This window comes from Pundamilia nyererei, unplaced genomic scaffold (genome assembly GCF_000239375.1).
Source record: "Pundamilia nyererei isolate P.nyererei 1_Seehausen unplaced genomic scaffold, PunNye1.0 scaffold00013, whole genome shotgun sequence".
NCBI classification, from domain to species: Eukaryota; Metazoa; Chordata; class Actinopteri; order Cichliformes; family Cichlidae; genus Pundamilia; species Pundamilia nyererei.
The window spans coordinates 6,211,606-6,226,543 of NW_005187414.1; the positions used below are offsets into that span (position 1 = coordinate 6,211,606).

Consider the following 14,938-nt stretch of genomic DNA (forward strand, 5'->3'; position numbering starts at 1 on the left):
GTCTGGAGAACTATTGCTCAAGACCAGCAGTTCTTGAGCCACTGGTCTTAAAAATGACAAGACAGTCTGCGGGCAAAATATACAGAAATACAGGGTTGCTCAAGACTTTTGCACATTACTGCAGTTTCTGGATGAAACAGACTTTCAACAATCAAGTTTATACTGGAGATAAATGTCAAACATGTCACGGTCTGCAACCAGCAGACGTGTTCAAAAATACGAGTCAAATGAAAGTCCATCCACAAATGATTTATTTACATAAAAATGTAAAGCATAAATGCTGCTTTATGGTTTCCAGATGAAAAACAGAGACTGCAGCTATTAAACCAGATTGAATGCAGGTGAGACACTCCACAAATATGAAACACCTTTAATTTAGAGGATGAATAACCAAGAAGTCTTTCTGTTAGGTTAGTAGGAAGCAGTTAATAAATGTGCGAGAAGTCATTGTAGTTAATGACTGAGGCATATATTGATTCAACAAAGCACGCACCATACAGTTACAAGTTTCCCATATTTGGACTAAAATGACTTTTAATTGCAAGACTTTTATATCTTTTGCCTCAAACTGCTTAATACCGACGCAGCAAAGCCACAAAAATAAGCCACAATCATAAATTATGCAAGTGGTCATTTGACACCAAAGATTCATGCAGAAAAAAAAAATACTGTTCCACAATTTAAAAAAAAAGCATAACATCTATTTAATGTTCCCCCTTAAACACACTAAAGAAACACAAAAAAAACCAAGATTGTGACAAAATTGTTTCATATTTAGATCTATGAAAAGAAACTCCAGCACCACACATACAGAAACACATGTGAGAGAACATCAGTCCATTGTAAGGCATAAGATATCATCACCATTACAGACATCATTACCATCATCATCATTATCATTACCTCTATGTTCACACACTAACACTGTACGACATGTGCACATTTAAAACATAAAAATATTGGTGTTCTCAACTAAAATACAGAAATCTTCCTAAAAGGCATTTGTCTAAAATAACGAATATCATAAAAAAAACCTCAAAGTGATATATCAGCATTACAAAGTATGGGGTAAAAATCACATGAATGAATGAATTTGTATTATTACGAGTCCACTTTTCTATTTCATATGTCATAAGAAATGATTCGCGTACCTGTATTTAAAAACGCTCTGAGGAGCATTTTTACTGTTTTCAGCAGCAAACAAATTCCACTGTTAAAATACAGTAAAGTGCTGTTGGTGAGATTTGCTATTGTTTAAACTCTAGTCAGTAGACTAGTCACAACCACTTCATTAGGTACACCTTGCTAGTAATGGGTTGGATCCATGTTTGCCTTCAGAACTGCCTTAATTGTTCGTGTCACAAATGCAACAAGTTGCTGGAAACATTTCTCAGAGATTTTGGTCCATGTTGACATGATAGCATCACATAGTTGCTGTGGATTTGTTGGCTGAATCTCCTGTCCCATCACATCCCAAAGGCATTCTATTGGATTGAGATCCGATGACTGTGGAGGTCATTTGAACTCACTGTCATGTTCAAAAATCGATGACCTCGGCTTTGTGAGTTATTCTGATGGAAGTAGCCATCAGAAGACGGGTACACTGTGGCCACTGTGGAGGCTGTGGTCTTTAAACAATGCTCAGTTGGTACTCAGGGGCTCAGCAGCCTAAATCTTTTAAAAAAGGCAGGATGGATTCATGCTTTTATGTTGCTTATGCCAAATTCTGACCCTACCATCTGCATTTTGCAGCCAAAATTGAGACTCATCAGACAAGGCAACATTTTTCCAATCTCCTAATGTCCAATTTTGATGAGCCAGTGTGAGCTCTAGTTTCAGTTTCTTGTTTATAGCAGACATGAGTGGCACCCAGTGGTCTTCTGCTGCTGTGGCCCATGTGCGTTAAGGTGTAGTGCATTCAGAGAAGATTATTTGAGTTAGCGTTGCCTTCCTATCAGTTTGGCCATTGAAATCTGGCCATTCTCTGATCTTGATCTTCATCTTGACCATGCCTGCATGCCTAAATGGACAGAGTTGCTGCCATGTGAGGTAAACCTAATGAAATGGCCAGTGAGTGATTGAGCTTTACAGTGTAACACTGCAGCTGTTTATTTGCTATTGTAAGGTCGTTTTATCATTTCTATCGTAATCCCTATAAGCAGTCTATTAATGTAAAACACATCCTGAAGCAACACTGACCTTGCACCACTCAGTTAAGTGATTGTTGTTGCAGTCAGTACCATTAACAGCTACACTGAAGACAAATGTCGGGCTGATTCATCGCTTTAAGAGTCTTTATTGTGGTGGCCCGCTCCCAGCTAAACCCTACCACTGCTCTCAGTCACACATCAACGAGAAACCAAACTTCACATCCACAAGAATCAGGTCTGAACATAAAATAGCTGATGGTGATTTAAACGTAAGCATTTGCAGTCCCTTAAGTCCTGGCTCTTGCCAAAGAAAAAACAGAACTCTATTATAACTTAAAAAATGTACAATAGCCGGCCATTAATGTTCTTCCCCGAAGGTATCTGCATCTAAAGTCTTAGTGATCAGGGAAAGAAATAGGGTATAAATGAACCTGATTTTATTAATTATTTCCTGCCAACACACTTAATAATTTTGATCTAGTACACTGTTTTTCATTGTCATTTACTTTATTTTTATTTTTTATAGCCTTTTTGACTTGTTATACTCTTGGGTATTTTTTAAGGGAAATAGGGCAATGATGTGGTGCATGAGAAAGCTGATGGGGTATCATGGGAAAGGCTTTATTTGGCTCAACAATTCCACCGCAACTTACAGAGTGATGCACATTTCTCCCCCTTTTAGCTTCAGGACCACTTACACAGCTGAACCACATTCTTCAGTCTCCCTCTTGAATATTGCACACTATCCATCACACAAACGCACCACTTACGTTTGGCTGCATGTGACACGAAACAGTGAATTAATCAGCTTTAAATGTTTCTGATCTGATTGTTTCAAAAAGGGAGCTCGGAGTTTCTAATGGGAGGAGCTGGCGGCTTCCACCGACTCTCATCAATTAACAAACAATAGCTGTTCGAACATGGGCCTGTAACTTTATCTTCATCATAATGTGACAGACAGTGTGTCTTCCAGAGTGATTAATAGTGGGAGCTGATATTTTGAGACTGTTAATTAGATACAGTGCAGGAATAATGTGCTATATCCCTTTGGCACTGATTTACACATTTAAGAGGTATGAAAACTCAAATCAAATATTCATCAGGAAGAATGAATCATTTTTAACTCGGTTTTTCTCAGGTTTTTTTAGGCTCACGCACATCATGTGACCAGCAAAAAAACATATTAGCTTTATTAGCAAGGATAAGATAATCGCCTGGTTGCAGATTTTCAATCCATTGTCATGAGTTTTTACTCAGAGTTGAGTGAATATCGCGTAGCATGGTGTTGTATTTTAACCATGACATGCTCCACAGGAAGACGTGTGTTTCACAGCCCGGGCTCATGTGCTGTGATGTTGAGTTTTGGGATTGTTTTGTATGAAGATCGATGGACATACAGCGCTGTGGCTGTTACTGTATATCCTGACATTACATGGAGAAGACTGGCGATTTGATATTATAACAAAACTGTAAGGGAAAGGCCACAATACACTAGAAGCTAAGGCTAAAGGTAGTCTCTGATACAACATTTAAAACATGTGATAAAAAGTCCTGGGGCAGCTCAATCAAGCAGCTCACGAATTTTCCTTTATCCATATTTGGCAATTAAATCAAAGAACAATGAAAAAAATCCAACATCACTTTTATAATTACTCAACAAAGTCAACACATGTAGTTTTTATTCATTATTAATATCATTATTATCCCTTATATTTCTTGTGGCTGTAAATGCTAAGTATAATTTTCGGCAAACGTAAATGTGACCAATCAGCAGCCAGCGATTAAAGATTTCCATGAAGGGCAGCCTCTCGCTTCACTGTTCATTAATGAATCCATTCATCACGTCTCGGCCTCTACACGGTGTCAGCTCAAGGTCATTACTAATGAAAAAGTCACCTTTGGGGAGGTCAAAGAGGTCAAGCTGTCCGTGCGACCCACCAGCTAGCATGAGAACGGCTTCCCTCACACATCCTGAGGAATGCCCTGGTCTCTGCAGCCTGAGGAGGGAGGGAACACAAGGCTCTCTATCATTTGGTGTCCCTGCTATCAATTTTAAAAAGGTTTTTAAATGCCTGCATGCAATTACAAATCATTCATTTTGAACTGTTGACAGCAGTCATGATTTTACTCTTCATTTCATTCAATTTGGCAAAATTGAAAGCGGAACTTGGCAGGACCCTGGTGGGGACTACCACGAGGCATGAGGGGCAAAACTAGGCTGCTTTGAATCCTGTGTTTGTTGGAGATACTTTTGCACAGCTGTTTCTGCATCTTTTTGCCATCACAGGTGGAGGTGAGCTGAACATGCTGGGCTTGGAGATAATAAAGCGCAAATAAGAGTCAATAGAAACGAGAACAGAGCTTTGGCAACAAGATAATGGCATGTGCCTATACTGCACAAGCAAGTTTAATACAGTTAAGCAAATGTACTGTGTTTATGCAGCACAATGCTTCCAAATAGACCTATCACAGAGGTTGGCAAGGTGCATAGTGTAGTTTGCAGTGTTTTAGGTCTGCCGCACATTTAACCCAGAACTATAAACCAAGCATTATCTCTGCAGGGAGGGAGGAAAGGTAATGCTTATTTCCCCCATAGGAAAAAGCTCCAAATCTCCCCCAAAACCTACAGGATGATGCCATGGGGGAAGATGTTGAAACACTGTAAGCAGCAGCAGCAGCAGTGATGGCAGCAGCTTAACTCCTGGAAGAGTCTATGTATGCCCATACCCTCTGCATTAGAATAAGTACTGGCAGATTAGGTGCAGTACTGTGATTACGCGGTGTGTTGGATATATGTTAAAGTGGGAGGAGGGAGTCATGTGAGTGGAGCAGCAGACTTGGGTTTGTCTAACAGAACAAGCATGCAGACTTTGTTTAATGTTGTTATCCATGACAAATAACTCAGAATCCACCAGTTGCCTGGAGTGTGCTTGTTCTAAATGCGTCTAACATTGCTTCATCCCACAGTCCAAAGACATGCATGTTAGCTTAAATCAGCGGTGTCCAAACCCAGGCCTCGAGGGGCGGTGTCCTGCAGGTTTTAGATGTGTCCTTGATCCATCACAGCTGATTTAAATAGCTAACTGACCTCCTCAGCATGTCTTGTAGTTCTCCAGAGGCCTGGTAATGAACTAATCATTTGATTCAGGTGTGTTTACCCAGGGTGAGATCTAAAACCTGCAGGACACCAGCCCTCGAGGCCTGGAGTTGGACAAGCCTGGCTTAAATGGTGTTTCTAAATGGGTAGGCATGGTCATCCAGGGATTTTCCTGGTCCTTCCAGCCCTCCTTACCCTGAAGATGGACAAGCAGTTAAGAAAATGGATGGTTAACTCTGGGAATGAGAACTGAGCATTCTTGTGGAGCTCTTTAATCACACACACCATAGGTAAACTCAGCTCAGTTAGTAAAGCCGTCACTAAGCTTTTAGTCATATTACATGGTGCGATACCATAGTTTCGAATCAGGTATGTCGGATTAAACATGGCTGGATGTGTATGAACATTTACTGAGCTTAGCAGACCAGGCTCCATGACAGCTCAGTCCACTGATGAGCAGGACGGTGTCACACAAATAGAAAGCAGTGAGTTGCCAAACTCTTGCTGCCAAGATCGTGAGAACGTTCCGATTTGTGTTGAAGTCCTTTAAGGGTAACTGTTTGTTTCTGGCTTACAATAACTGTGTTAAATTTAGAAAAAAAAAAAAGCTCGATGTTCGCTATTTCTTTGACTTGCTTCTACATCCTCCGCAGTTTTATTAACTCAGTGGGGGACTGTTGGTTGTAAAAGAAGGGAAAAAAGAGACACCTACCATCAGAAACTTTCGTGAAGGAGCAGCGTAGAGGGGGAGAAAAGAGACAAGAGACGGTTAGTGAGAACACGTTTCACTGTTTTTAAGGTGATGTGTGAAGCTGACAGCACTGATGTAGTTCAAAGAAAACAGTTCAGTATGAACTATGAAACCCTTTTGAGCTACAAATAAACGCAGCAGTTTTGGGGGGTAACGTAAACATCCTCACAGTTGAAACAAAATGAGTTTTTATCTTAGTTTAAAAGTTATTGTTTAACAGAATAATCAGTTATTTATCATCTCATATTTATTAAATATTATAATCAGTATTTTTTTGTACTGGAGCAGTGGTGGCTGACAATGATCATCTGTATGCTTAAGTAGATATTCCAGTAATAACCATAAATCATTTGTCACTTGCAGCATTTCAAATTAATTCAAAGTTTGTCTGTTTTTTGTTTTTTTTTAACTTATTTTTCTTTAAAAGCAAGGACATTTGGAAGTGACCTCAAACATCTGAGTGGCAGGGTACATTACATGATCAAATGAACACATTTACAGTAACATGACCCTCATCCACTGGATCGATGGGATGAGAGATGGAGACGGGAACCAGGGAAAACCAAAAACTGAAGAAGAAACTGAGGTGGCGAGGAAGACTGGGGAGCGGGCAGCGAGTGGGAGGAATTATGTGAGAGTGAGCAGGAAGGAGAGGAAGAGAGGAAGCAAAGATATGAGAAGATCAAACAGGAACAATCACTGGATGGAGAAAAAAGGCAGATGGAAGGCGATCAGTGGGAGGGAGATAACACCACGATCATTAGATAGATGGGAAAAAAAGAAGAGGGCGACAGCCATGTATGTGGAGCTGGAGTTATGAAGAGAGAGGAAACTGATCATATACAGCACAGGCTCATTAGAGGGAGAGAGGGAGGAAACTCACACAGAGACCACATTTTCAGAGGCATTAAATGCATAGAGGAAGAAAGCTGAATCAGCCCATACGAGCATGAACTCTCAAAGCTACCGCGTATTGTGGTAATGAATAACTGAATAACAACTGATCTCCTAAATAAACAGCCGGCGTTATTTCAGTCCAACTGGGAAACAGTCATCTTACGCAAACCCGAATATTCAACATGCTACCAGAGAATGATTTTTACAGTAACAGTTGCAGAAGATGTGTGCCCAGAGGCCTGAAAAACAGCGGGGATCAGTGAACAAAAACACACCGGGGGGGCCGCTCACTCCCACACACACACAATTACTGTACCTCGCGCACAACAAACACGCACGTTCTCGCAGGCGTGTGCGAATCGATACACTCTGGTGGCGCAGGCAGGCAGCAATTAGGCTACCTCACATAAGGACACTTACAGGGCTGTGGATAATTCAAAGGCTGCACTGAGACAATGGTGACTCTTGTGCGTGTGTGTGTGTGTGTGTGCACTTGTTCATGCATCAGTGCCTAAGGAGAGGCTGAGTTCCTGACAGAGAGGGTGGTAAAATTACCCAACCTTTTCATGTCTGTTCTCTGCATCTTTCTTTCTTTCATGTTTCTGCACGATTTATGTAAAACCCTTTGAACAACTTTGTAATACAGAGCCACTGATTGCATCCCTTTGCAACACAGGCCTTGAAGGATAATGCTGCTATTATCCTGCTTTATTTTATTTTATTTTTGTTTTTTTCACCAATAAAAACCACAGAAAAGACCCAAACCAGCAACAAATCTCACCGAGCGCCCTGGTTTCCAGCTGATCATACAATTCTTTAAAAATGGGTCGTAATTATGTTGTTTCATTTTTCGGCTCTGCCACGTCTTGAGGATGCAATATTTAGCTTTGATATTTCCTAAGTGAAATAAAATAAGTTCTGCTTTAACAGCAGCAGGTCAGTGTTAAATAACTAAAGATAATTTACTGGAGGCCATTTAGTGCAAACAGAGTAATTTTTGGAGCACATGGGAGGGCTTTGGCTGCCATCAGCGATGGCTGATTTGGGCCAGACCGGTGAAACTCCCCTTTCTGTCAGTGTAAATAAATTTAACTACACATTTAACCCATGAAATAACTCAATATAAGGAAAAGAAGTGTAATTTCAACAGTATGTCTGAGTTTTTTGACATGACAAAGAAATGTTTCGGTATTAAATGAAAGAAATCTGTGCTTAAATGGTAAGAACAAAATCTGTTAAATTACAGGAAAAAGTTCCAGTAGCTCATTGCCCAGATTGTCCTGTAATTTTAAACAAAAGTTTCTGTTAATCCACAGATGATCCACAGAAAAACACAAATCAAAATTTATGCTAATTTATTTTAACCATTCAGAGGGCCAGATCGGACTCTTTACTGGGCCAATTCTGGTCCCCGGACCTTATGTTTTGCTTGCTGAAACTAACTTTAAAAGTGCATGTGACACATGTGGACAAAAGAAAGCAAAGGGGAAGACAAACACAGACACTAGTAGCTGCTACTGACTTGCCAGGATGACCATGTCCATTCCCCAGAAGATGCTCATGATCCATCCGACCATGATAACAGCTGTGAGGATCTGAATCAGGGCTGCTGCTACGTTGAGCCAGAATACACAGCAAACACCTCGCTCTGAGATCAGCTCACTGCGAGCGCCGCACAGCACTGTGAACGCTGAGATGAAGGTGCCTGTGGGAAAAACACCACAAGTCATACTGTTACCAAAAACAATCCAAGAAGTTATTGTTTTAACAGTTCTGATGTACTTTGCTATCAAATATCTCTGCGATGTTTATAGTCCGACATGATAAAAACCTTTGAGGAGTTTTCCATTCTGGTTAATCTCCAGCGAGGCCAAAACAGACTCCGGATGAAATGAACCAGAAAGGGTTTTTTTATTGTTTCAAATAGAAACATCACACAGGTAAATTGCACTTACACAACTTAGTGCTTTGAGACAAATGCGGATATATTGAATACAATAAGCCTTCAACAAAATCATGTGGAGTAATTTGTAGACAGCTATTCAGGGCATGAGTACACTTAAAGGACCTTAAATGTACATGAATGTGCAAAAGTCTTGAGTCACCCCTAAGTTTTTTAACATTTTAGTTCTGAAGAGCCAGATTGTTTTGTTACTTTTTAAGGGGTCTCAAGCAATAGTTCTCCAGACTTTCTGAAGGTCTTTCAAAGGTTTTCTTTGGACATTGGCTGCTTTTCCACTCATTTCCAGGAAAGTCCTGAACAATCTATGCAAGAATGCCAAAACATGACACAATTGGACAGATATAAAATAGTTAATTCTGTACCAACAAGCTGATTCCCAAAGAATCAGAAATTTTCTCAGTGGAAGTTTAGCTCTCAAGAAGCTAACCTAAAGAAGGAAAACTGGAAGTATCAGTCATGGACTGACCTCCCCAGAAACCGGACCTCAACATTAGTGAAGCAGTGTGTGATCATCCAGGAAAACAGCTTTGAATGTCCTTCAAGAAGCCTGGAGAATTATTCCTGAAGACTTCTTAAAGAAATTACATCACATCTCTCTTTATTGGTTTGAAACACACAGTCACGGTCATGGACAGTAAATGCTGCATTTCTTCTCAGCACTACATCTGTACTTAATCCCTGAAGAGAGATAAGAAAGATTTTCTGTGACTGCAGCTGTCAGTCATGACATTACTCCCCGCCAGAGATGGGCAGTAACGCGTTACTGTAATCTGATTACTTCTTTCAGGTAACGTCTAAAGTAAGGGATTACTATTGCAAAAACGGTAATTAGATTACCGTTACTTTCCCGTAGGAACGCTGCGTTACTGCATTACTAAAACCGTGATTTTTTGCGAGAATGTCTCATGACAGAGACGTAAGCGAGTGCGACGTTCGTGACAACAGCTGTGTGCAGATCAACAATGGATCATATATCGAGTGCGGGAGAGAGTATGAGCGTGAAGCGTTTAAAGCGTGGAAGTACTGACCTTACTTTGAGTTTGATTCCATAAAAAGTGACAAAAACATTAGTGTCCGTTGTGCGTGGGAAGAAAACTTCTTTTTACAGCGAAAAAACCCCCCTGAACTTCCAAGCAAGCACCGAGTGCGCTACGACGTAATGGGAAACTCACAGAGAAACACAAAAAAAAAATTATTTTATGTTCTGGAATGTGCAGAAAATAAGTTTAAATGTTAAACAAATTTCTTCCAGTCAGAGAATGTTGCATATAGTTAAATCTTTGCTTGATGCATAAAGTTAAAAGATTAAAACTAATAAAACAAGTTTTAAAAAGAGACTTTTCCATTTGATTACATTTTGTATGATGGATTATGTAGAAAAAGTAGAATTGGGCTGAAAGATCTATTGCTTTATCACCTATTCAGGTTGTAAATCGTGTTTTTAAAAAGTAACTAAGTAACTAAGTAATTAATTACTTTTGAAAATAAGTAATGAGTAAAGTAACGGGATTACTTTTGGGGGAGTTACTGATTACTTTTTTCAAGTAACTTGACCAACACTGCTCCCCGCTGTACTGCATCAGGTCCAATATGAACAAAAGAAGGAACTTATAAGCCTTGAACTTAAATCAGTGTCATAAGAAACACTTAAAATGTGAAAAATCATCTTTTTGTTTTAGTTTCAGGACCCTTGTCCCATCCCAATTAAGAAAGCAAAATCACCGTAAACAATGATTTTGTAAAGCCGGTTTGGGGTTTGTTTGTTTGTTTTTTTTAATTCAAGTACAACAATAGTTGTTATCTTAATATTTATTCAAACTTTCAGAAATGAAAAGTAGTAGATTACTGTTAACAAAAGAAATTTGACTCACTGCTACTGTGTAGCAGTAGCAGTGAGTCAAATGATTGAGCTTAAATGTGCAGTCACCCCCTCAGAGGCCCATTCTGGGCTAAGAAAAACCAGCACTTCATTTTATGCATTCAGTTTTGTTTTTGTATTTTTATTATAGGAGCAGTTGAGAGCTGCCCAATTTTTAAGATGTTAAAAGCACTAATAGTATTAATATAACGTAGTAAAAGTAGTAAAACACTTATTAAAACAGATTTATTTACTTGTTTACTCTCAGTACTTCGTCAGATCTCTGTATACAGTAAAGATGTGCATGGAAATAACAGCAGCTGTATAACGTGATACAACCAGTCACACCTGAAGAGCAAAATGTTTCTCTCTGCCACAGAGAAATTACTGAAGCTAGACTAAAGAAGCTGTTCTCTATGTTTTGTTTTGGGGTGTTTTTCCTGTGTCTAAGAGAGAGAGTCAGTACTTAAGGTTTTCCCGGTGGCAGGTACCTGGCCATTGCAGCGATGTCTCTATGCCCTGGAGAAAAAGCACATATACTGGCTGTTTGTAATAGAGCTGAAACAGGATTATCTCAATGTTCAACTCTTATCTGTCTGAATTAAGTCCAGTCGCACTCCTTATTCTGCTATCTGAAAGCCTGGAGACCATCCCCTGCACAGTAAATGCTCTGTGTGAAACTGTATGCACGAGTTTGAGCATCCACGTATACAACTCTGGAAACCTTCTGGGTCCAGTTTTTCAATGAGTGCATAAAAACTAAAATCAAAAAATAAACCTATAAACAGAAGACAAATTCCATTCTTGTGACATTTGCAGAATATAAATGCTCAGATTAAATCATTTTGCAGACTTGTGGATTTCAGACCCACAGTGTTTAAAGTAAAGATGCTGCAGATGTCATATTTTAATTAGGTCATATTTACTCACAAGTTCTTGTTGAGCTTAAAATAGCTGATAGTATAGTATTTTCTCAAAGTCACAACACCAAAGAACCTTTTTAAGACCTAAAAAAGCCTAAATTGTTCAAACAATCAGCTGACGCTCCGGCTTGCTCTCCGCAGGCTTTTTGTAAAGACTAAATACTGTGAATATTGCATGCGACATAAGAAATGCCTGGTGGGCGTTGTGTGCATCATGGCCTTGGCCCTTCCCTTTCTGCCAGCTCCATTTCTTGTCACATTGGTGAAATTCAAATAACACAGCAAGCAGAACAGGTGGGGGGAGGGAGGAGCAGGCTCTGCCAGGCTGCCGGCTGTGTGTGCTTTTTTTTTCTAAGTAGAAAGGAAAGGCCAGCTCATGTATAAGTTAGTTTCTCACTTTTTTCTCTGTTTCATTTTCTTTTTCTCTCTGCTTCAAAATTTCCATCCAGTATCAGTCTCTTTCATTAACTATGCGTTTGGAGACAGTTGTATCGTGGTGAATCTTTCAACAGAAGCACTGCAATAGTATGAGTCTGGATTGTCTGAGCACATCTGATGAATCTGAATGACATAAAATGTAATATTTACTCTCACAAGGCTTATACTTGACTGTCACAGAAAAGTAAGATAAGTAAGTATATACATTGGTGGAAAGGAAGAGATGAACCCTCATATTTTCTTTGCTCATTTCAAAGCCTCGAGCAGAAAGAGCAACAGCGGGCTAAAACGAGAGTCCATCCAGGACCGACGTGGTCTGATCAGGAGCAGAAATTTTCAGGTCACAGAGGCCACACCCACCAGCAGATGCTCTGGCTGCCTTAGGAGCTGCCCACCTCCGGACATTAGCTGTGATTGACAGCCAGCTGGTAGCTGAATGGTTACGCATCACTTCCGTCAGAGTTTTGGCATGCACAGAAGGATTTCTATGGTCTGTTTAGTTTTACTTCTTCTGCATGACTTCCAACGTCAGCGGTCTCTGTCAGGTACTGTTCACATGTGTCGCTTTCACTGGATGCGTTATTAGGTACACCTTACTAGTACTAGTTTGGACCCTCTTTTACCTTCAAAACCCCTCAATTCTTCAATACTTAGGTAGGCTGTGGCATTTTGACAGGCTGTCAATCTGTCACAGGGCTAACCTGCCATGACAGCACAAATCAAGGCTGATCAGACCAAGCAGCCTTTATTGTTCAGTTGTAGCCTTAGTTTCCTGTTCTTTTCTGACAGGAGTAGTGTGGTCTTCTGCTGCAGTCGCCATCTCTTTCCTGGTTCGACATGTTGTGCATTCAGATGTGCTCTTCTGCATACCTTGGTTGTAACAAGAGTTACTGAGTTACTGTTTACTTCCTAGCTTGAAGCAGTCTCCTCTGATCTCTGGCATCAATAAGGCATTTTTGAGTCATCGCTCACATCCCAACAGAGTAGTACTGCTCACTGGATATTTTTTCTTTTTCAGGCCATTTTCTGTAAACTCTAGAGATAGTCTCAGTAGATCAGCAGTTTCTTAAATACTCAGCCGAACTGGCACCAACAAACATGCCATGTTCCGAGTCACTTTAATAAACTTTATTCCCCATTCTGATGCTTTGAACTTTAGCTGCTTGTCTTGGTCATATGTTTGGCTGATTAAATATTTGTCTTAACAAGCAGTTGAACAGGTGTTCCCAATGAAGTTTTTTGCTGTCTGTTCCAATATAATTTATCAAATAGCAATGCAACTAAATATTAGATCCGCTTTTGAAAAAACAAAACAATTTGGAGTATTTGTTTGGCTCAGCACACCAAAACCTACAAGTTCATTCTTCGAAATTAAGAAATATTTGAATCTGAGAAAGCAGGATAATGAAGGATAACTGAATGTAAAACCAAAACAGTCAACTGAAAGATACTAAAATGCTATAAGAACTGCAGAGTTGGGCTCTTCGAATTTATCAGTGTGTCACTTTGTCAAATAAAACCACATTGATTAAATAAGTTTAAATTAAGTCAAATTATTAAGTCAAATTATCATTTTGGCATTAATGATCACTTGCCAAGTGAATATTACCATGAATCCGTCTAATAAGAGGATTTTGCATAGGGAAAAAATTATATAACTTTAAATATATTTCCAAAATTATTATATGTTGGATTAATTCTTAGATCATATTAAAACTATCAAAACAGTAAATTGATCAGTGGAGAGCATTTTAGTCAGCATGTAATCAAAGAGCACAGAGCTAACTATAAGGAAAATACTCCGCTAAATAATTGCAGCTGGGCAAAACCTGAACAAATATATGTGCTTAACAATATACTTTGCTTAACAATATACGTTGAGCTGATGCAATAATAAAGTCAGAATAAATCTTTCAGTTTTTTGCTAGAGAAATCCAACAATCCTCTAGGTGCGAAAAGCTCTTGGCTTCGTTGTATGTCGTATGTGGGATATTGTGAGTACGTACATGCGTGTTTGTGTCTATGTGTGTCAGTAGATATTACCCAGACTAATTACTATAATTACACAGAGAACTCTACAAAGCACCCACTGGTAGTGTGGGAGGTTAATGATGGAGTGTAAGAGTGTCAAGACAGCAAGAGAAGCAGACATAAAGGGAGAGAGAAAACAGGAAGGAAGAGAAAGGACCAGAAAACAACGGAGGATGTGAACTGTAAAGCTGTGTTGATTAGATGAAATGGTACTTGCATACCAACTCAAAGTAACCAGTAATCAGGTGTATCACTTAAGTATCGAGGTACTCCACCTTTAAGGCCAGTCCACCTTAAAGCTGACAGGTGGAAAGGGAAAAGCTCCCCCTTTATATAGATGTGAAACTCCTCCTTCCATTGACTATAGTTTGCAAGTCTTAGATAAAGTTTTGTTGTTGTTTTTAAAAAAAAAAAATTAAATATTGAGGGAAAAGAGAGAAAGAAAGATCATCAGGTAGTTCAAATCTAAAGAAAAAAAAATGCATTCAGCATTTTCTTGTGAAAAAATGTGCCTTAAAATTACAATTTGTTAAATCTCACCACTCGATCTCAGTAGATTGCAGTCAACTCTCCTGTACTGGGTTTCATGGGTAGCTGGTGTACGTATTTTTTTACTCTGAAGGAGGCCGTAAAACTTTGTTGAAGGAGTTTGATACAAGTCAGTAACTTACATCACAGTGATATTGAGGTGACCTGCTGAGGATATGCTGAACCTCTCTGTCAGTAAGTGCTACAGTTTTTGCCACTATTAGCTGCTCTTATCCTCTTTTACCTGCTGTTAGCCTCTGTTTGCTGCTCTTATCCTCTTTTACCTGCTGTTAGCCTCTGTT

General features: G+C 39.5%; 1 protein-coding gene across 2 annotated transcripts in view; it reads right to left on the minus strand.

Annotated features, from left to right (window-relative positions):
• Nucleotides 1-1,747: 1,747 nt before the first annotated feature.
• stum (stum, mechanosensory transduction mediator homolog) overlaps nt 1,748-14,938 on the minus strand; it is a 19,001-nt gene continuing 5,810 nt past the window's right edge. The window contains exons 2-4 of one of the 2 annotated variants that reach the window (XM_005725034.2): nt 8,418-8,600; nt 5,960-5,968; nt 1,748-4,147 (exon numbers count right to left, since the gene is read on the minus strand). In XM_005725034.2, the coding sequence (XP_005725091.1) occupies nt 4,113-4,147; nt 5,960-5,968; nt 8,418-8,600 (227 nt within the window). In that variant the 3' untranslated portion in view covers nt 1,748-4,112. The remainder of the gene's footprint in view (nt 4,148-5,959; nt 5,969-8,417; nt 8,601-14,938) is intronic. The other variant, XM_005725035.2, reaches the window with a different exon arrangement.